At 35.4% G+C, this 24,584-nt stretch overlaps 1 protein-coding gene across 2 annotated transcripts in view; it reads right to left on the bottom strand.

Moving 5' to 3' along the window:
* Positions 1-24,584, bottom strand: part of LOC149775912 (serine/threonine-protein kinase NLK-like) — an 86,685-nt gene that overhangs the window by 47,731 nt on the left and 14,370 nt on the right. For both annotated transcript variants that reach the window (XM_089943750.1, XM_089943751.1), the window contains exons 2-3: positions 22,263-22,392; positions 15,485-15,540 (exon numbers count right to left, since the gene is read on the bottom strand). In XM_089943750.1, coding sequence (XP_089799876.1) covers positions 15,485-15,540; positions 22,263-22,392 — 186 coding nt within the window. The remainder of the gene's footprint in view (positions 1-15,484; positions 15,541-22,262; positions 22,393-24,584) is intronic.

Here is a 24,584-nt window from a genome sequence, read left to right as displayed (position 1 = left end):
ATCCGAATTCGCTTTATAGCGGGGTTGCACTGTAATGGGTTGACAAGGTCACTGACCCTTTGTTCGTTCACATTCAACAAGAAATGTCTTCAGTGACATCACTACACTTTCAAACAGAAATGTACAGTACAGATTGTAAATATTTTAATCATAAAAAAATATTTTATACTAACTCACAGCAGTTCCCTTTTCTGAAGAAAAAGTTGTAAATGTCAATTGAACAATCTTGTGCATATGGGTGCCACTGATATAAAGGTGTGGTTGGGGTATGGCAGGCTGACAGTAAACAGTAGCCACATTGTATTCAACCTAATTTTAATAATTTTTCAAGGTCACATGTTATATACATCTTTCCCCTGACCATGGCCAAGTAACAATATCAAATTTGGTACCAAATTTATTAAAACTGATTTCACTTCTATGAAATACCATTCATCAGTATTTTTTTTTCTCTGCTTAAAATAATGTGATTAGGAAAACTTTTCAATATTTCTGAAAGACTAATAAATTTCAAACAGGGAAGATTGAATTTTGTTTTGTTCACTAACATTATTATGAATTCCAAGTGGCAGGAAAATTTAATTTGCACCTGAAAACACAACCATTAAAAAATCACTGAAAACCTCAAACTTTGTTTTAATTTTCATTTCATCATTCCAATGAATCATAACAGCATAATTTAAGCCCTGATTCAAACCCACCCTGCAATGCACTTGAAAGGTATGTTTACATGTGGGACAAGGGTCTATTCTTTTCTCTGTCCATACTTGTGTGGGAGTGACATGCATATTCTTGTCATTAAGAGCATACACAATAAAACAAAGACCAATACAATACAAAGTTCTGGTATGCCAAATGTAATGATCTTCAGTATTTTACTCTCTGACTTGACACCAGTTGTACTTGTTAATTTTGATGTTTGTTTTTTTTGTAAACATAGTACAATATAAACTTGCAATAGTAAACCATGTTGGTTATGCATCAAGCACTCTAGTGACAAGCTGGATTACGCTTAGATCATATAGTCTATTCACAAAATGTGACTTATTAAAACATCAACTGTGCTTATGGATGATGGAAGGAAAACTATGTATGCAACTCTTTTGAACTATTTTGCATACTTTCAGTGCCTATAACACATTTAAATTGATTTATTTGCATAACATGTGAGGACACAGCTTTTTCTAGAAATCTGATGAATAAGAATTTTATCAGTTTGGTATGATATTGTAACTAAAATATGGGTGACAACAAATCCTTACATTTGACAAATTTTACTTCAGCTGATAACTTCAAATCTGGTTCATTCTTTCAAGTAACTGGGCCAGACAAACGATTTCAAACCAACACCCTATGTAAATTAATGGATAAACCAGGTCATGAGTTGGATCTGGCCTGGGGGCCATCTTTTGCCCACCCCAGCTCTTATCATTTGTCACCGGGTAGTTCGACTGGTCACAATGAAGTCTGCTAAGCCCCTAGTAAACATAGTCAAATCTTGATGCCTATCTAGTTCCTATTATCAACTGCCTCCTGCTTAGCAACAATGCTTTTTTTACACAAGCACTACAGGTGCAAAAGCTAACACTTTCATCAGTAGGCATAGAAAACCCATAGGAAACTAGTACCATGTATACTCGCTTAAAAGACAAATCAAACTGCAAGCTGCACATACCCAGAGCTATTGTCGCATAATGCAATGGCAAATCTGAGTCTGTGCAGTTAGTCATAATAGAATTTTCCATGACTACTTTGCATGTTCTGATAGGATACCACACACGATTAACAAAAAAAACTCAGACAGACAGTCTGGGTTAATTTGACCTAGCGTTCAGTACACGACCACTCCCAATTCAAATATTACATACCAATGATCACATTTATTTACCAATACATTCATTCTGTAAGACCTATACATTACTATAACATGTGGGCTAAAGTCCTGTAAACAGTAGGTAAAAATATGCTCCATTTACTCATACCATACACCACTAAACTTTAGCTATTTCCCATTAAGCAGTCTGGTAAAGGAAATAATACCCAGAAAATTCAGAAGTTAGTTTACAATGAAATTTAAGACCAATATTTCTTCCCTATGCATAAAAAATATAGGATATACATATTCATAATGCATTATTTTACAGCAAATTATAGTACTCTTTATGGGTCCATGGCTATAAAGTCATGTATAAGCAAGATATAATCTACTGTCTTGAGAATACTACCGTGGCCATATTTTTGATGTCTAAAGACTGCTGCAGGCTAGTGTTAATCTCTTACCCAATGTTACATGACCGGCCGAAGACCCAGAATATTGAATTAGTAAGGGCGTTAGATCACATGACTTCTCATGTATATGTTACAGCTTAGTCCTACAATCAGAGGGAAGCCTGTGGGGTGAACGAGGCATGTTCTTATCTGTACGCATGCTGACAGACAGCGCGAGGGATATTCTCCTCTAATTTTGATTGGATCAGTCCACAGCGATGTCCAATCAAAAATTGAAATAGAGGGCAAGACTACAATTTGAAGTGAATTATAATTTCAGAACTTGTAAATGAATTTAGTCTCGTCTTGGAAGATTGCTGAGCGATATAGGGTTACTCCGAGAGAGCCACTCGTAATTTGGTGGTAAAACTATTCTCAGGAAAGAAAATGCTTCAAAAATTGCAGTATGTTATTTGCTCGATTTTGAAGAATATTATGGCATCATAATTGTAATTATTTGTAGTATGTAGACTTAATTGCTAGGATCGTTTAGTATGTAGAATTAACTTTGTAGTGTTTCATTTACATACTTACTTGAGAAATGGGCTTAAGTATTATGTAGAAAATTATGTAGATTGTTAGCTTGTGGTCAGAATTTTGTAATTAGCTATTAGGTCACTTCGTAGTAAACTAGTGCATTTATTAATGTATTATGTTAGAATTTACACTTGCTTAAATTGCAAATTTGGAAAATGGGTTTAAGTATGTAAGATTAGTTGCTATGGATGTATGCATATATCAGAGCCTAGATATTTTAATGTTTGTGTACTTTGTATGAGTGTAAAGTAAAAACATGCATCTCATTATTGTGATATTGTTTAGTATAACAGGATTAGGAATATGTATTGATGTGACAGAATTTATTGATGTGAGTGATACCGTGCTATAATATGGCATTTGTTTTACCATACAAGAACATATGGGTATCTCAATGTGAATGAATGCATGACCGAAGAAATTTAATAGTCGTTATCTGATGACAGGCTGTGTGTAGTGTGAGATGAGAGGGCTAAGGGAAAATAATGTACTGCCCTGGTGTTTTCACAGGGTCCTGAGTCTTCAAGACTTGGGGACAGAAGTGAGACTAGCTAAAACAGTTAAAGGCGATGCTAGTCTAGTCAGCGGAGAAAAGTTGGAAGAGGAAAAGGAGTCTGGAGGAGAAAGTGGAGGAGGATGAGGAGTACAGAGAAGCTGAAGAGGAGAAGGAATTTGGAGACAAACGGGGAGTTAGACAAGAAGGAGAATAACACAGATGAGTAGAATACAAGGACAGGCAGAAATCGATCTCACACTGCTAATCAAGTGATGCAATAGGCTACTAAAGGGTCGAGCAGAAAGAGTGTAATTGGAAATCTGATGCAGTATGGATTATTGAATTGTTATTCATTGAATTTCAACACTTTTTGCATATTCAACCATCTAACCATCAGCATTGCTGACTGGGGCTAGGAGCTTTACATCTATCTTTCACTAATTTAACTTCCAACCAAAATCGAGCCTGGGTGGGACTTCTAAAATAGTTTAAATAAAATAATGGGAGTACTCCATTCCAACCATAACAACCCTCACACTGAGGGATATATACAGTTTGACTTGCTATAACAGTCAAATGCTATTTCATATGGCCTAGTGGTTAGAGCGTCCTCCATCAGATACGGTAGGTCGTGGGTTTGATCCCCGGCCAAGTCTTACCAAAGACTTACAAAAATGGTACTAACAGCTGCCTCGCTTGGCGTTCAGCATGAAGAGGTTAGTTTTAGGACTGTTCGGCCTGGTGTCAGGATAACACATTAACCCCTGGAGGTTTTTGCCATTTTTGCCTGAAAATCGAGTAGGAAACACATTTTGAAAGCTATTTCTGAATAGACTCAAAAACACCAAATCAATGGTCATCTTTCAATAACATACTGCCTAGTTGTGTTAGAAACATCGTTTTTCGTTGGCTATTTGACTCGCATATGAGCAGAAGGGTAAAAGTTGGACTTTTTTTTCTTTTTTCTGCTAAACAGAGCCATTATTTTTGTATGGAGACCACTCTTTATTCCAAATGACCATCTGACCATACTTTTTGCAAAGGCTCATCTGTCTGTTTGCAGTTCATACCGGTTTGCCTTAGATGTGAGACCAAAAAGTCTCAAATCCGAACATAAAACGGGATTCCGACCACAGGCGAATTTTGCGTTAAAAAAAGTCGGGTCCAAAAAATGAGGTTTTTCTAGCTGTATTTTGTAGTGCAAGTAGATATTCCAGATTATTTGGTATCATTGTAGAGCTACATCTGTCTACCTTTCTATAATACCATCCACTTTAGTGTATCATGCATGACCATGGCGCTACAGAGCTCGGCAGTAGGCTACTACCTCCTGCCCCATAAAGTCATCGCTAGGGGTTAATGTGATAATGTGACTGGGTGGGACATCATGCTACATGTCTGCGGCATGATGCAACATTGCTCGACATCACTATAAACTGTCACTGCAGACATCATAGCAATATGACTGAAAAATTGTTAAAGCTATGTTAAAAATCCAGATCACACACACATATTTCATATGACCAGTATTATTAGCCAGCTGTGTAGTTGTATTTTCAGAAATAAAACTTGTTTACTTCATACTGCCTACAAAGAACTGGACAATTCTGACCAATTGACCATGTTATCAATTTCATCTATTGATACAAGGTAAAGGGCAATACTGTGTCCTACTACCCAGGTGAAAATGTCAGAAAAGTGCTGTAGGGCACAATCTAACCTGTGGACAAGTACAGCTTATATAACTTATAATAGGTCAAGCATGAGACTCATATTCTAGCCAAGTGAGCCATAACTTAATGTAATCACCAAGTTCACCCTTACATGCATAGGCACTACAGCAAATTTCAGACTTTAATATTCCAACTACATCAGTATCAGCTTCTTCTGCAATACCCAGCATTAAAATATTTGAGCTACAACATACTGTAAAGTCATAAAGTTTTCATGATTAACATGCATATTTTAATACCATATAACTTTCTTGCTATGAATGAAATCTGAGAAATCCCCACCCCACTCACAAACTTGAATGTCTATATTTTAACTTGCTGATAGGAATTGGCATTTTTGCTTAACGAAATTTACACATTTAAAATAAACACTATATTACATTATTAACTGTGCAGGAAAATTCTGACCATGTCCCGCCCTCAATATATCAGTACTTAACATTTGAAATGAAACTGCATCCAAAATTTATAAAATTTTCTTTTGTATTTATTTAAAATTATGCTCAAGTTATATAACAATATTTGTCCAAGAAAATTATGACCTTGTTCTAAACAAAGTATCCGTTATCTAGCATCTTTTAAAGAAATTATTAACAAATTAAGAAAATTCTTGAATACATGGTTTAAATTCTGTGCAAGGTACAAATGCTACATCACATGCCCAGGACAATTCTGACCTTGTCCTGCAGTCACAATGCTGAAAAATGCCAGTCTGTCTTATTTTTTCCCATGATATGCAGACTCAGTAGCAATCTGTCATTGTTTGGATACACCATGATATGCAGACTCAGTAGCAATCTGTCATTGTTTGGATACACCATGAGCATCATGTCTTCTTTCCATTGATTCTGTATGACTATTACTATTTTTTCAACTTACCAACAGATTGTCATTATCACTTAAGAAAAGCCATATCAAATAAAAATACACAAATCCTGGTGCATGAGCTTCATGATTTTTCCAGCCCTGATGACACTGCCTTTGCCATTTAAAAGGCACAGATTATCAACAGGTTACAATTAGAACTGCCACAATGGCTCAGGTGCAGTAGCATGCTGGACCTGTGACCTAAAAGGTATGGCTTTGAATCTAGGTAATGGACCAGTCTGGTTGACTACAGTTACCATATACACCTGTCTATAAGTCAAGTCAAATTACAAGATGATGTATGTAATTCCAAACATACCAGATATATATTTTAAAGATGCAACCACACCATTTACACATCTGCACACAAAAACATCACTGAATATCCTAATTATAATGGAGAAAGGCTAAGAAAAGAACATGAGCAGAGCAATTCCCTCCTTTATTTGCCAAACACTGCCCTGAAAAATATGAACCATGACCGACTAGAAAGGGTCATAGTAAGTGAATCTCCCCCCCCCCCATTACTCAACATCATAACATTTCTTCATCAAATTGAGATTGTTTAATATCCTTTTTGCTGACTAGTTTTATGTAATCATGGCATTTTCAAAATACAAGTCACAATCTTTTTCTTAAAGTTATGATTGCTATTTCTCCAAAAAAATATTGAGCATTCCTCAAGTCTTTAAAAAAAGTTTACAATTTGCTATATTTTAAAATTAATGTGATTTTGCATTGTTACCTCTTTCTACTCTGACAAAAATATTGAAATTGTCTTAAGTATTATCGTAAATGAGTTACATAGAGTCGTCAATCTCAATCCGAGAAGAAATTTTTTTGAATTTAATTAAACTGGGACAGGTGAATCATTTACAACTACACTCATCACACGTTACTCACAAAAATCATTTTCATTATTCTTGCATTTCTCTAGTTGATAGTTAAAATGGATTTATTGCCAAAGTATGTATTCTTCATTTTTCTTTCTTTTATGGATTTACTTTCTTACATCGATTTATCAATCCTGAAAACATGTTACACAAGCAGACATCTGCGACTTCAAGATACAAAATCTTCAGAAAGCAGTAGTAGGTCTGAAAGTTGGCTGCCACCAAATAAAATTTGTCCCATTTCCAAATATATCAGTCATACTTCAGCTGAGAATTTGCTAAAAACAGTATGCCATTTCTTGAATGATTCACTGTTATGGTGACCCCGATAAAAGCTGAACAATTGTTAACTCTTTTTAGCTGCTACAGATTCAAGTGTGAATTAAATTGTAAGAAAGGCTGTTCTCCATTTTACCATTTTTAAGAGCAACAAGCCAGTAAATGTCAACAAAGACTGTTTTAGTGTCAGTAACCCCAGGATAAGGTCAATGCAGGGTCAGGTCTGTGCTAAATAAAGTTACTGGTCAGTTCTGTCTCTAATGGGGCCTGCACAGCTGCTTAGGGTAAATTAGCACAGCTTGAAAAACCATTCTGCTGCAAACCAGTCAGGACAATAGATTAGTTTTAGTTCCATAATTGACAACTCTGCTAGCTGCCCTAAACTTCATTTACAGGGCAAATCTCATTTAATTGCAAACCCTTAGGTAGAATTGATGCAACTAAAGAAACTTCCATGTAACATCAAAACTGGAGCAAACTAATGAATAATCAGAGCTGTTAAAGTTATGTTATTGTCTACTTTGTGGGACCAAGTCCATTGCTCTTCTCTCTAATCATGTTTGTCCTGTTTTGAAATGCTGAGCAATTTAGTCATACAAGACAAACTCTGTAGATAAAGGTAAAAATATGTGGAGCTGCTAAACAAGGTTAACTGATGAGGTGCAACTAAATAAAGAACCATTAATTAACAAGTTTCAATTTAGTTCCTAAACATAAGAAATTCATCACACTCATTTTCTTTTAATTCTAAAAAGTGGTCTCCTTGGAACAAAAACACTGATTAACTGTTGTTCAATAGCACATCATTCAGTCAGACGTGATTTTGGTCTTCCATGAAAAAAGCTGAAAAATATTTAAAGGGGGGGGGTCCTCCTCCAACGGGCAGTGCCTTTTAAAAAAAAATGTTTCTGGTTCAACTTATGACCATAAAATAAACCAAAATAATCATTTGAAAAACTAATAAACTTACCAAAAAATGTTCAACTTACTTCAACAATTTCACAATATTTATTGTCACGTGAATTTGTTCTCCCATAACATTGATGCTGGAAGTTATTTCATGTGCATGTCAGTGTTCACATCGTAATTAAGTTACATCAATTTGTCAATATTTTCAGCAAATACATTATACTTCTCTCTTTTCATTACAAATCTGTAAAATAAACACCCAAGTACATCAACTATATACAAATAACCCCATACATTCACTTATCTTTTTCTCCAATGGACACAACCTGTTGATATGCCAGTCGAGCTCCTTTTGTAGCTTTGGCAAAGTTCTCTTTGGGCTTCCTTTTTGTCACCACTGACTTTTGGCTCAATGTGCAATTGTTTCTTTTCCTTCTCAATGAGATCTTTTTTCCTTTCAAGCTGGTGCTTGTATTGGCGAAATGCAGTGCATATATTCAGACAGAGGGCTACATCTGTTCTCTCATGCAAGAAATCTTTCTTATAGTAATTGCACTTTTTCCAGATGCCTTCTGAGCTTCAATTTTTCTGTATGCAGCTTTCTTCTGGGTGTTGTTCCAAACTCTTCCAACCACGTTACCATAATTCAGATCTTTCTTGCAGAGGTCACAAAATGCCAGTTCTCTAGCGTTCAGTTTTCTTAATAACTGACTAAATTTCCATCAACTTTTTGCTCCTGCCATTCCCATTTCAATACATTTTTAAACCTGTATCTAAACTTTTTGTGTCATGGTCTCTCTCAAGAACTCAGGATGCCATGGTTTGCTAGCATTCTTCTTGTTTCCATTGCCAACAGTTTCCATTACATAAAGATTCACTGGATGAAGTTAAACCTTTAACCAATCAGAATAGTCTTTACAAGAGTCATGTGCTAACTAATATACGGAATGAATAATTTACAGAAAAATCATGTTTGATTACTTAAAAGACTACTAAGTTCAGCTGCAACAGATGTAAATTATCACTCCCAGTGAAATATCACTGTAAATGAGCTGTGTTTGTTTAGGTAGGGTTTGACCTGACAACCAATTAGTTATCAATCTGCAATTTAATCACGAAAAAGTGCAGCTATGCATCAAGCCAAAAAAATATTCTGAAACTGCGTTTAAAAGCACTTGTTGGACATGAGAGGAAAATTTGAACAACAAAATATAAATATGACAAAAGTCACACAAGATATAAAATTCACATTTGAGAAAAATGCTGAGCTGGGCTACTTGGGAAAAACCAAATTTGTTCTCAATTTTGAATGGAATAACTTTAGGAAGAATCATCAAGAAAAAGTTGTGGCAAGTGTGTTCCATGCTAGTGAATCAGAAAATTCTGCCCTAACAAGCATTCAAGATTCATCCACTGCAATACTTAATTTTAGAATGGACTTGACCTTGAAAATATATTATAACCACACAGAGAAAATATTACAATCTTCCTTTGAATGGTATAAAATAAATTTTTTACTCAGAGATCATACAGACATTCCTGGATAATGGATATCTTGCACATATACTACTGGAATCATGGTCCAACAATCAAATCCCTACCCTATGATTAAAACAGAATGTTGGATTTGTCCAAACCTAATGCTTACAGGAACAGACTAGTCACAACACCCACAGCAATGTGTAGATTAATGTCAGATAAGTTTGTTAGTGTATGTACTCTTCCAATATATGGTGCACCAACAGCATACACTAATCCAACAACTAAAGCTCTAGATTAGAAGCAGGCCTAGAATTTAACATATATTTCTTTGTAGTTAGAAGTACTAGTAGACTGAGAAATTGACTAATTTAGCTGAATCTTCATTAGTCCTCTTCCCTGGCTGACTTGCAAACAACTGAAACTTAAATGGTCATCAGAGGATTGATATCCTTGACAGCAAATTTACTAGTCATGGTACAGTGGACTAACACAGTATTTTAGTCCTGAAGTATGGCACGTAAAATACACAAATTTTTCAAGCATTAAAATTGTAGAAAACAATTTAAATCAGTGCACTCAGTCCAAAGTTGTAAGAATATTGATCTTGTAATATGCACAGTGTATGTTTTATGACACATTTAAAAAAAATATTAACTATGCTATCAGGACACGTTACATATGTTCTGGGCATATTAAAAATGCCAAAATGAACACACTCATTCATAAAGGTCCATGTAATCAAACACATCCAAAGTCTGTCTTGGTCATTAAATCTATAACGTACCATATATAAATCACTCAGAAAATTAAGATTGCAAACAGTATAGACCCAGAGCTGCTTTGCATAATACAACAGTAAATCTGGGTCTGTGCAGTTTGTTAGGAGAAATCAGTAAAACAAGCAATATAAACCCTGATCTGCTGAAACATTATGCTATGGCAGATCATGACCTCTATTGTTTGCAGTTAGACTCACCTATATGTGATACTCTATGGCCCTAGTAATTAATGCCTTGTTGATTAAGATGGGTCTGGTCTGTTTAGCAATCTTTACACAGTAATGATTAACCCATAATTTTCAAAATATGCAGTTCCCAAACAGGGAGTAAAACATATTTCTTGAAATCTAAAGCTCTAATAAAACATTCTGCAAACAATGTAAACCTAGATCTGTTATGACATACTTTGTCAGCAGATTATGATATGAACTACATGCAATGATTACTTATGTGAATCATGCTTTCTAGTTTCTATCCAAGCATGTTTAGATAAGAGGCAATTACAGCAGGCCTCATATCAAGTATTTTGTCTAGTACTGTTACATATAAACAAAATGATAAATCAGGCTCTTTACAAGATCCTGAATTCTTTGTTATCATCTTAATGGTATGAAAAATTTCTAGTGTTGACAGGAAAGAAAAACAGGTCAGTCAGAAGAAAGGCGTTAATGTTGTCATAGAGACATTTGCCTTGTTGAAAATAGCAATATTCCGGCAACCTTGCATTGGAGAAACTGTCCAATTGTCAATAGGAATGTTGGTTACAAGGACTCAGAAAGCATGGCACTAGTTCTACAGAGATGAAACCCTAAATAGTTTAATAACTAAACAGTGCATGTATACATATTAATGTAACTATTGTTGACAGTATCAATTTGTTTACTAATCTTATCGAGAATTATCGAAGAAAAGAAAATTGTCAGCCATTCTAATACCCTGAAAAATATTCTAAATAAAATGTTTTATAAGCTGTGTACAAAACTGCACCCCAACACAATTAGAGCAGTACAGCTAAAATAATCAAAGGCTCACCAATGGGCAAATATGTAAGTGGAAGAAATCTGATTTTTCCTATAAGCTCGCTTTAAACTTTCCAGTAAAAAAAAATGTGTAACAGAAAGAACTCAAAGAAGTAGGTAGTGTTTCTCTTTCACAGCACAGGTACATACCTCAGCTATCAAAACTGCCTGTAAATCAGCTTGTGACTGTTTTTGATAAAAACATGAAAGCTGAGTGAATGCTTCTTTTTTATTATATTGGAAATGGTAAGTTTAAAGTAACATGATAAAATTCAAAAACTTTAGTTCAGTAACAAAGTGTCACCGACAGTTTCAATTTGTAGACATGATCTATCCTAACTATTAAATCTGAATACTTGTCTGAAATCGACACATGTACTATATCATCTATATACAGAACATAAACACAAATCATTGCCAGACAGCATTCAGGCCAGTGGGCCAGCTGTCAAACTGATGAGTCAGCTATTTGCCCAGTCTGCAGCAGCCAAGCAAGAATTCAAAGTAACTTGTGAATTCAAAATAGGAAGGGTTTGTCTGTTTCAGCACATACAGCTAAAAACCTGATATCTGACCACAATAGTCCCCACAGCTGATATAGTGTATGATGTTACACTGTTCTTACAGCATGTCCTGGCAACTGCAGATAATGACAAGACTTGTATTGATGTTTTGCAAATGGATCTACATGTGAACTTGCAGTCAAACCAATAAAACCAAAACATCTGAATAATTCATACAGTAATACATGTTGATGTCACAACAGCTATTGTCAGAATGGGTCTGTTTAGTGCAAAGCTACAGACTGAAGACTGAAGACTTTTGAAACATAATACAATTAAATTTGGCAATAGTGGTATTCAGTGATACATGCAAAAGTAGGGAAAATGGTGACAGTATAGGAAATAATGGTAGCAATTTGTTATTTATCCCACAGGCTCAATAAACTATTGTAAATTACACATGATCTGCTTCCATTAGAGACAAACATTTTGTCTGGAAAACTAGTTGTAGGCAATACAGAATTAGATTTACTTTGATGTTGGGGAAGAAGAACATATATACTAATAATTCTACTACCTGCCAATATAAATAACATATGAGATTAAAACATCCCCATACTAACTTAATCATCACTTTGCAAGAACATTAATAATGATCTGTAAGAAATAGGTCACTGAAAGTTAAATTAGTCAGTTTAGCTTGTTTGTTGCAAGTACTGATGAGAATAAAAACTAAGACCAAACACTGAGAGCCAGTATGTGGCCATGTCACAGATGAATGCATGTTATATAACAAAGCATACACTGAGGGGGAGGGCTATGTATGGAGCAATACCAGCAATTAACAACAAAGCATAGGACAGATGGGGGATCTCCATGTATGGGGTATAAAAAACCAATAAACACTGCAACTTGACATGGGCTATGTCCAACACTAAACTGCTATGTCCAACACTAAACTGAACAAAGTCCTTGAAATGCCAATTTTTGGGGGACCAACATGAACACTACTTAATTCAGATACCTTTATCTGAAACTCTAATCATGGTTTACTGTGCCATATAAATCCTTGAATTAAACAAATAATTGTTTCTGTGATGTAAATGCAGTTAGCAAATCAGTTAGCTGATTACATGTGCAAAGAAATCTGAATTTTTCATCTTAAGACTGATGGTTCCATTAAGCTGTCAATGAAAGGGCACAAGTTAGCGATAAAAATATAGCATGTCATAAGGTGTCATAAGAACATTTTTATCATTCAAGTTCATCCTGAACTTCACTGCACCTTATAAAATTTAAACTTTTCACAAAACAGTTAATTTGACAAATAGCTTTGTCACACAAGTTATCAGAAATTCAGAGGAACAACGGAAATGTTTTTTGTGACTGCATTTTGTACTTTCACAATTTCTATCATAATCTATTTCCCCAAACAGAAAGGTTTCATGACCAGTCCCTATGCTTATATCTGGGGTCTCACCAATCTGGACCTTTTTTATATATAAAAAAAATACTCAACTTCTGTAAATTCTTGTCTTGTGTGGTGCTCAAAATATTTATCCATACCAGGAAAAGTTTCCTTGTTTCAGATAGAAAGTAATGAAAATTCTTAAATTCAAAATCTAGACATTTTTCTGTACATCTGTTAGACATCAAAGGGTCAAATCATGAACCTAGGGATTGTTTTGTCACCCATTTGGGAATACAAATTGGTCCCAAAGTCCACAACAATGATCCACATTATTTTGGACAGGGGTCCTTTTCTGGACCCTTCAAATGTAGTGGCTTAGATGTATCTTTTATGAGAAAGAATCAAATACAGTACATTCACTATTTTCAAAGGGTATCAATATGTGCGACTTTTATGATTGCTAGAAAACCAAAATTTTAATAACGATCCTTTGGTAAAAGCAGAACCCATGAATTTAGGCACTGACACAATGTTCATTTTATTTTTAAAAAACTAAACAATAAAATTAATACTACTCAAATAAATGAATTTACAGTATCATATGCTATTGTCAAATTTATTGGGTTAGACATAGAGTAAAAAGCTGTCAACTCACCTCTGAAAAATCTCTAGACATTCAGAAGATTGTAACAAATCATACATCAATCATGAAGCTTAACTACTATTCTTTACCAAGAGGAAATTATTGTATACATTTTCTTTCTTCAGTACTACAGTTGTAAGATCTACTTTATCTACCCATGTACAAGTATGATGTCTACATAATTTACCTGTGCACAAGTCTGATACTACGTATTTTAGAACTTGTACAAGGCTGGTATCTACTAAATTTACTTATGTATATGTGTGGTATCTATTTACAAGAGTACAAATGCATTATCTACTTCATTCACCAGAGTGCAGTGTGGATACAAAATTCCTTGAAGGGACTGATAAAATACTCAACAAAAATAAGTTCAAACAATTCACGATTAGACCATTTCTTCCGTTTCAACTGTCAGGTGTTAAGGCCCTCTCTCATATTCTTCAGTGAAAACAAATTTTAAGTTAAGACAGATATTGTAGCAACCATATTGGATGTATGTCTGGCATGATTTTCATTTTAGGTATCACAAGACTTTTGGTGAAAACCCCATGTTCATATTACCACCAATTTAGAGGAAGGAAACCAAAGACTTTCTGATCACAAGTTGCAGTAATAAAATGTTAAAGATGGTTGCTGAGGTGGCCATATTGCACATCAGACTGGCACCATTTTAAGACCCAATGTTGATATGAACATCCATGTAACGTTAGTGATACAGTGCCATATAAAATCTCACATTGGAAATATTATTGCTTAAGATCAATCAGATATCATAGGATGTCTTTTAGTATGAACTGCAAATTGATCAGGTGAAGCAGCAATAACAATATCTTCAAGATGCGACCATGATGGAAATCGGTTTGGCATGATTTATATTTGCCAATGTAGGAGGAGTGGCAACAACAAGATCATAAAGATGGCCACTGTAGTGGTCATAATTTAAAGCACAATTTTCATTTAGCATGAACAATGCATCATAAATGACTGTTAGTGGAAATATGTTGATATTACCATCCATGTAACAATAACAAGATTTTCAAGATGGCTTCCATGGTAATCATATTGGATGTCCAAGCAGCACCATCCATTTAGGACCAATTAGACCATGAGATGCGTGTGTGTGTGGGTGTGTGTGCGTGAGATTCAGACTTCAAACAAAGCTTTAACAATTTTCCAGTCATATCACTACAATGTGTGCAGTGCCACAGAGATGTAGCATGATGTCCCCAACAAGTTACATAAACTTGACACTAGGCTGACCAGTCCTAACACTAACCTCTTGATGCTGAGCACCTAGCAAGGCAGCTGTCAGTGCCATTTTTTGGGGTATGACTTGGCTGGGGTTCGAACATGCGGCACCCAAGGCAGCCATACTAACCACTAGAGCAGTGGGATGCATGTGTGTGTAATGTTTCATGCATAGCCTAATAAGTTTTTGAAGGGAGTAACACCAACAGACTTGTGCTAATGGATGGACACCAGATGACCAATGACAACAGACCATCCCATATGCTCTTCTGGTCAGCAAAGCTAAAAATATGTCTTCTAATACTGGTAAATATATTCACCAGCCGATGTAGCCTGGTGACCTACTTAATTTAAGTTGATGAATTCACCAACCAAAATAAACTGAGACACAAAAGAATCGTAAACAAAGGATACACTTCTTGGAAGTAGTCTATGTGAGGTGGTTGCAGAATATCCAATGCAGACAGAACCTGGAAAGGTGAAAAAGATATAAATTGTAAGTCATTACTGTCCAGGTCATTTGCTATTGAAAAAATTTTACGATTTAAATTGGAACTGAAATTTGTTTTGATTGTTCTACAAAAAATGTGTTTTTACTTGAACCTGATGCAGTGGGCCAATTCCACTGGTACTGGGCCAATTGGTCATATTGCTTCCTTTGAAGCATACTTTTTCACTGGGTCTTAGAATGACTAAAAAACTGTGTATACATGTCTAGTCCACAATCAAAGCATTGCAGTAAAATGTGACCTTAACCAAAAACAGTAAATAGTGAGCATGTCACTAAATGATTAATTTTAGCTTCATAATGATCAATCTAGAGAATGAACAAAATCCATATAGGGTTTTAGTAAATATAAGTAAATGAAAAATTTAAACTGAAACCTCAATCTAAATTTTCCGTATGTCTTTGATCCCAAGATCAAAGGTGCATGCAGAATGAATTGCCTTAAGGACATAATGATTAATTTTCAGTCTCAAAATATTCCATCAAAGGAAGTCAGGAATTTTCCACCATAAATTCTCAGATATGATTAGACCCAGAAAACTATGCAGGCCTGAATTCTGCCTAGACTAAGCCAGGGTTAACCACCAAGTACATCTGTGAGTAAGGCCCTCAGTTGCATCAAACTATGTAACCAGCCATGTGTTGATGTGCTGTTCAAACAAACGTCAGCTTTCATCACCATATATGTAATTTATTTATCCCCCAAATCTCCTATGGTACAGCACATGATAATATGTAACTGAAAGGCAGAGTAAACACCAGAATGAAGTTGAGCTATATTTCAAAAACACCACTGTGCTATATCAGTTACAGCAGCATAACTTGCATACATTAAACAAATGTATTTACCAACTGATGTCACATATGATAGTATAGATGTCAGACCCTGTGCACATTCTGACAAGAGCATTTTTAGACCTTGTCTATCAAACAAAGGCTTCAACTATTCTGGGGATCACTTTTCTATCTTATCAACAGCATCTGTGTTTACTAGCATACAAAACATTCCAGATGCACTTGCTATTTGACTTACCTAAACTCTAATTTCCACCAACCTATCAATAAGAATTTTAACCACAAAATCATCACCCCCACCCCCTTAACATGTGATTAAAATGACTAAATGTAGCAAATTTATTTTTTACAGTAATGATGTAAATTCCAACAATGAAAACCAATTCACTAACAAAATTAATACTAGTTCACTAACATAAAAGTAATAAATAATCATCTGCAATGTCAACAAATATGTACTTTTCATTTTTACTTGTTGCTCTGAAGAATAACTTCAATGAAAAAAAATAAAACCTAAATCTGGATGATCGTTGTAGTGAATAAGCAGAAACAGTCCAAACACTTACAGGTGAATTCTGAAATAGCCTCATCACCATCATGTCCATGCTACCATTAAAAGAACAACAAAACAGCAGCAGTGAGTCACTGGTCCAAAGAATAGCATAGTGTCAATTTATTGGTCAAAACTACTCTGACCCATTGGGTTCTCATCTTAGTTTCAAGAGAGGGGACCGCAGTACAGTACAGCTACATGGTTTCTTGCTATAGTTGTCAGTTTGAACAATCTCACTCTTTCATTGTCTCTATCATATCCTCTAATAAGTCCCTTTATGAAATTTTTCACATCTCAAATCTTGCATCTCCAAACTCAGTGTCCTGTCCCTGTCTGTACCTGCATCCATTCATATCTTTATTTTCTCTCTGTCTCTCTCTCCCTCCCTCTCTCTCTCATATATCAAGATCGCAATATAAAACTAAAACACTACATATCTGCATTTCTATTTATTATGGTATTCATAAACTTCACTTGTTCTTGTGATTATTTATCAAGACCTGATATTGTGGCAGACTTGAACTTCCTCAACTGCTTGATCATAAATTTGTTTTCAAAACAATTCAGACTTCTTGCCTGCTGGTTGATCTTGGTGACTAAAAATTGCTGACAAATTTTCTGCACCTAAGGAGGTCCTAAAGTCTGTCAGACTGTCTTATTTTTCCCCACTATCTCTTTTGCTGTGAAGAATGCACAGGAGCTGCAGCACTTTTGGTTCTTCCACAGGAAAATTTGGAAGCGATCTTCGAGTCCGGGAACATTTGTCAAAACAAATGTTCATCATGGTGTCCAGCTGATAAAGCTAGATTGTGTTCAACAAGAAAACTCACAAATAATGCCTCTGCATTGATAGCTTGCAGGTCTTCCGTCAATGGCTTAAAATATTCCACAGCTGAAATCTGCAAATTCTTAATTTTCCCAACTTCTACGTGTTTTTTGAAACCAATGTGCTTCCTCGCATCATCTCAGCCACCATGCCCAATACTAAAATTGTTGGCACACTGTGTGCAAAAAGCATGATGTATATCAATGTTTAATGGCAGAATGCATGGCCAATTTTTAGTATATTCCAAATTAAACATTCAAGATCTTACATGCCCTTACAGGCGATGGTGACGCATGCGCTGAGCAAAATGCCAGTTAGGCCACAGTTTTTCTCAAAAGCATTTGTAAAATTACTCTTATACATATAGATTAAAATAGGCTAAAATGCTTGCTACCAGGCCAACTGTACCACTCGGCTGTAGTTCTAATATCGCAACCAGCAGAACTGGCCTGTTTCAGCAACGGCCAATATCACGACTATCGCTTAACAGGAAATTGGTTATTTTATTAAAGATCTAAAATAATTGAGAACTGGAGAATTCTTTGCTTGTGGCGTGAATCCATGAATCGCTGAAAAAGTCGTGAAATTCACACCAAAATTGTGAGGGTTGGCAGCTATGCACTCACCAATGCCCACTTCCCTTTCATACAAGATTGGCAAACCAAACCATATCTAAATTTGCAGAACCTGCTTTACATATGACCCAGTTAATCAGATTTGTCTTGAAATCCCAGATATTGATATGTTTTCCAAATTCTCATCCCCCCTACCAAAATTTCTTGTTATACAGAAACCTGATACTAGTAAATATTGTGTTACTTCCAGACTATTCTGACTTGCACATCTTTACTTTTTCCCCTACACTAAAATCCCTTTTGGTCATACTACCATGAAAAGAACCCAACAGGATAGTATAAATTTAGTATAGTCTAAAGATAGCATTCATACTCAACTGCTTTACCGGTGTCTTCTGTCTTTTCTCCCAATTTGAAATTAATCATTTTGCTAAGTACATCAGAACAAATAAAAATTTTGTTTCCCACTGAGCAATCTTAATTTCTCATATACTACCCCAAGCACAGCTTTCTATTAACCATGGGTACAAGTTTTGTATGACTCTGCACACTAGAAGTCATTCAATGTCAATGATGCACAAATAAAATCATGATATGAACTCAAGCAATTGATACAAGACAGTAGTAGAAGGAACAAGAAATTAATAATTATACAGGTAAAACCTGTTATAACGCAATTCTGCTTATAACGCGATAGCTCAATTTTCTTTATATAAGGTGACCTCTCTTTTTAACACCCTAAATACATGCTCTTGAAAAAGCCAATTATTTGTATCCCTAGCAGATTTTTAAACCCAGCATTGCATTTAATGTTGCCATAACTTCACTGTGCACTGTTTCTGCCATACTGGCATGAATACAATTCAAACCTGAAGTATATTTGATGACTGATGAAAACTGGCAAACAAAACTGATGACATTCAAAGCTTAATGCACATTTTCTATGGGGAAGTTTTGCAAAATGTTTTCTAATGCAATCCCATTTATGCTGCAGTGATATTCTTTGGACCGTGAGCATCATGCTGTAACGGGTTTTACCTGAATCTGTTTAAAAATGAACGTTGAACCAATTAAACCATGTATAAAAACTCTAAACTTTACAAAGAATATGGCAGTTATTAATCATTAATTTGAAATTACATAGAAAATAGTTTTCATTCATTGCAGAATATGCATTTTTTTTCACACAAGTATTGTGTGCATTTGAAAGCTTACAAAACCAAATCAAGAACAATTACTGTGATACATGTGGTAACACAGGCTGGGGATACCTAGCTCTAATGCACATCTGTCCAAAACAATGCCCATGCAACAAGGATTTGCCTGCTTATTTCCTGAATGGAGTTGCCTTTCAGCTGCTTGACATTCTTAGGTATCAAATTACTTAGTGTTTACTATTGTTGTGCCAAATCCATATGTAGGGATTAAACTTACTCATGACAATAATAATTTAAAACTACTGCCAGATTACCTTGCTCACTTCCAAACTTACCAGTGAAATTGAGCGGGTATCTTAATACAGTCCTTAGAAAGTAAACATTTGAGCTACCAACGCTGACCGCTTGGTAGGAACCTATATACACTTATATTTTGAAAGGGAAATTGTCATGCACTGTTGTACACAGATTCTGAGCTGTCTAAATCTGATGAAAGGAATTATTTCTTTTGGAAAGATTAGGGACCACTGCCTAAGATTGGATAGAATAAATTAGGGTGTACACTTGAGAGACATCTGACTCCTAGAAGAGTTAACTTAGTCGACTCCGATGAAAGCATAAAAGTGGTTAGTGAAACAAGGAAGGGACCAGGTGGTCATCGTGTAAAAAGAAAGGCATGTTTAGTGCAAAGACGCACAAGTCCTGAAAGAAAAAACAGCGACAACGTACACAATTTTAGTTTCTCGTAATATTCTATTATTTGATTGTTTGTTTCATGCAAATGTATTTGCTATGACTAGAGATGTTATGCAATTTATTTTGTTCAATTTCATGGAAAGTGTTGATGATAGAATTGTTATGCAATTTACCTAGTTAATTTTACAGTTATTAGTTCATTGGTAGAATTGATTGCATGCGATCCAAATGTTCACATGTGTAGGATTTCATATAGTTATATGAAATAACTTCCTTTATTGTTTGGAAGCTACAGATCACTGAGTTAACAATAATTACCTAATTATATCTGATTTTGTAATGCTTGGATAATCTTGTAGTTAAGGAATGCCATGAGTTACTTTTCTTTTGAATTTCATGCCACAGTAATCAAACATGTCGTAGCATATGTAAAATTATAGAGTAATATTTGGGAGACATTCACATGGTAATTTAAGACCTGCCGCAGGAAAGCAAGGTTAATGTCCTACCATACTATGTCAGAATTTATGCGGTGTGTGGATAGCAACATGCTCTGAATAACTTTAAGTCAACTGTATGTACCTCTAAACAGTGGGTATACGGAATTATGGGGTAAATTTGTCCTTTAAGGAACAGCTTTCTGAGAAGACAAGACAATCCAAAGACAGGAGTATGGGGAAAAGAAAGAAAGAAGGACAAGGTCTGAATAAAAGGACCAGGAAGTCCATGAAGGGGCAGAGTTTAGGAAGGATGAACTAGGAGACGTTGATATACTGTCAAAGTGAATGAAGGTGATGCAATCGATCGTGGACATTACGCTCTTTATGATGATGTAATAAATCCAAATTGGACACACCTGTTAAATTCTACTTGTATAATCTAACTTGAATTGGAATTGCCGTTATTAATTTGTTCTGATTAAATTTGTCATATGGGGGCTCGTATTGTTTATTTCTTCCCAGTATTCTCGCTCAGTTCTCTGTTGAAATTCAAATCTTCTTTCACTCGCCAGGTTATAATATCGAGGGAGGTCATCCTCTGGATAACACCAGCCAAACCCAATTAACCACCCCTCTTACTAAGAGGGCGATGTTACAATGCTAACTTGTGTGAATTTACAAAGGTTTGATCTAAAGAAAACTAAAGACTCTTTTTTTAATAACAGTCAAAGAAACGTGTAGTTTGACTGCAAAGGGCACAAAATTTATTGGAATGATCTGGAAGTTACTATTTCTCAAATTTTATATTGTGCTCATTACATTTGTATATTATTTCTATCAGCAAGATTATTCTCATCATCAACAGGCATATCGGCACAGGTGGTGTTAAAAAAAGATGAAAGGGGCACATTATTTAAGTCTAAATTTCAATATATGAACTGGACATTAATGGGATCAATATGATTGATGAATATGTCATCGAATCAATACTTTTTCCTTACTAAAACCCAAATCAGTACAAGAGGTGAAGAACTGATACACAATGTATTTGAAGAGTAACATAATATTTTCCAGCAGTCCATCATGGTGGCCATATTAAATGTCAGTCTGAATCAATTTCATTTAATTTCAATTAGACAGAGCAAAACCGACAATGACTTTCCATTTAAGAGTAGATATAACAAGCTTTTCATGGTGGTCATCACAGATGTAACATCAGCACCACTAATTGATAACAAAATAGATTGAAGTCTTCTGGTAAAAACCTCACATTGATATGACTTTTCAATGGAGTAATAAACAAGATTTCCAACATGGCTGTCATGTTGGCTAAACTGGATACCAGACTGGCACCATTTCCATTTAGTAGACATTACAAGCTGTTTTCAGGTAAATGCAAAATTTTGATATGCCAGCCATTTCTGAAAAATAGCCATAACGAGATCCTTCATACAACAATGGCAGTGGCAATAATTTAAATCAAATCAGCATTTATGAAAAATTAAGACATCACATGAACGCATTAAAGATGACAACTCAGGCAGCTATATAGGATGCCTATGATGCATTATTTTAATTAAAAAATAGTATCTAGAGAACTATCCATCCATTCATCAGAACATTACCAATCAATCCAACTTACATTTTCATGCTTGAAATGGCAAAGCATGCGAAGTTCCCTGTAGACTCGTTTGCTGGAGACTATATTTTGGAAGACACTTGGCATTTTCTTCAGTGCTACCCTCTTTCCATCTCGAGGATCTGTTACTGACCTAACAGAGGAAAGAAACAAGTACCAAGATCAATTATAGTCTAACTGTCACCAAAATATAGTAGTGACCATATACTTTATATACTGGTTCTGGTTAGAAGTCGAGTCAAACTGCAAACAACAAAGATCCTGATCTTTTATTGCAAAATGCACCTGCAAATCACAATTATCTTGCTAGTTCTACTGATTACTTGCCTTGGGTGCAACTTTTAACTTTGAACAAAGACATTTTTATCACCTACAGCAACTTTGCCATTGCTGGGGCCATCACAGATGAACAACATCCTCAGACCTGCCAACCCTGATGAGTCCATCTCAGGAAGGCAATTGATTTTTTCCGCAAGTTTTCAGTAAGGTGTAACAAAATATCAAAAACTGTTATTCTAAAGCTGGAAAACGTAATTAAAAGTTCATTATTCGGAACGTGCAGCTACGATAAACATTATGTTCAACTGAAATTTTTTTAAAGTATGCGTAGACTTTATTTACCACTAGTACAGTTGCACAAATTTTAACCTGGCGTAATTCTTGGAAATTCTTTTTTCCATTTACGCAATCATATTTTCTGCCATGAGTCATACTCAAACTGGCATGTGATGTCTGATAAACATAAATGTGTCCCTTCCAGCTTATATTCACAAGAATCTGAATATTCCTTTTTATTTTTCTGTACTGATTATTAACACTTTTCAAGAGGCTTATTTCCCCCATTTGTCTTGCTGCATGCCATTTTTAAAAAAATTCTAAAATCAACATAAGATTCGTATGAATAAATGTGTGCATGTTAAAGCATCTGGTGTGCTGCTGTAAAGTTAGTCTGGTTATCTGACCAATTTCACTACTTCTAATAGGAACTCGGATTCAAATCAAACACGGATGAACAAATTTTACCAATTTTTCGGCATTGATCATTTTTCTGTAGTTTTTGCTTGTATGCCATAAGTCCACATTTTAAGGGTAAACTTTGTAAGACTTGTGGCAAAATCATAAGAGTTGGCAGGTCTGCATCCTCTAATGAATATAGGAATAGTTCTCGATTTTTCCAGAAGTGTTAAGACTTACGCAACATAGCACAAAGCTGCAGGAAACCTGCAATGAAGGCAGAACACTGTGACAGCCCCGCTTCTTGAAACTTCAACTTGCCCAAGCCAAATACTACTGGCCAAGTAGCAGACTTGCACCAAAATGACCCAGTGAATAAAGCACCATCACAATGTAATTCAACTTGTGGTAAGCTTGGCTTGGCTTGTGTAAACTCAAATAGAGTGATCTCTATTTACAGCAAATTTTTGAGAAGCTGAAGCAACATTCTAACGTTCTTGCACCAAATATTAAAAATGGGGACAATAGCATAGCCAATAATAAACACTTTAACTATATTCAGAATAGGTGTGTGTGTCTGTACTTGGTTCAAAATTAATCCTAATCTGCTATGCCCCAATTTTTCATTCATTCTACTGACAGATCACTAAGACCCAGCAGTCACAAATCCATTCAGGTAGTGAATATTATAGCAGGTCACTTTGATAAGAGTTATAAAGTGTTTGTACAAGTGTTTGTACGGCTGCATTCCCTATAATGGCTAACTGTCAGTTGATTATCAAAACTGGCAACTGGCTGACCATGCAAAGTAAGAAGATGGACAGGTGTTAACTCAACTAGTCCAATAAATTAGTCTGATTACTGTCAAAATAGTTTTTGCACATACTTGATTACTGATGATAACAAAAGATAGACGGTCTCAGCTACTACCGACCAAATGGAAAATCCTGTTGAAAAAAGGTTCACTAGTTTGGTGTTAGTAGGTTTATTGCAACATTTCAGCACATGGCAGACAGTAGATCTGGGGGAAGAAGAGCCCAGGGAAACCCTGAGAAGAACCAATGACCTAATGCATGCAACTGGAAAGCATTTTCATATGCTCCAAACCAACAAGAAGTACTCAGTCTCTGCCTTTTTTCTGACATTATTACTGACACTATTTGTGCTGGAGTTTCCAGCCTCCTTCTGAGTCGGACTATCAGTCACTCACTAGTAATTAATAATCCCTCTACTGTTGACCCATGGCATTAAATCCTTCTGAACAGTAACTTTTTAGTATTAGTCCTGGTTAACGAATGTGCATCCACCAGTTACCGACATGAAAAATGACAAATTGATGATACATGCATAACACAAGCAGCCAGATACTCC

Source organism: Sinohyriopsis cumingii, chromosome 19 (assembly GCF_028554795.1).
Source record: "Sinohyriopsis cumingii isolate HCF-2022 chromosome 19, ASM2855479v2, whole genome shotgun sequence".
NCBI classification, from domain to species: domain Eukaryota; kingdom Metazoa; phylum Mollusca; class Bivalvia; order Unionida; family Unionidae; genus Sinohyriopsis; species Sinohyriopsis cumingii.
Note: the sequence above shows the minus strand (reverse complement) of the source record. Positions and strands in the feature narration are given on the sequence as shown.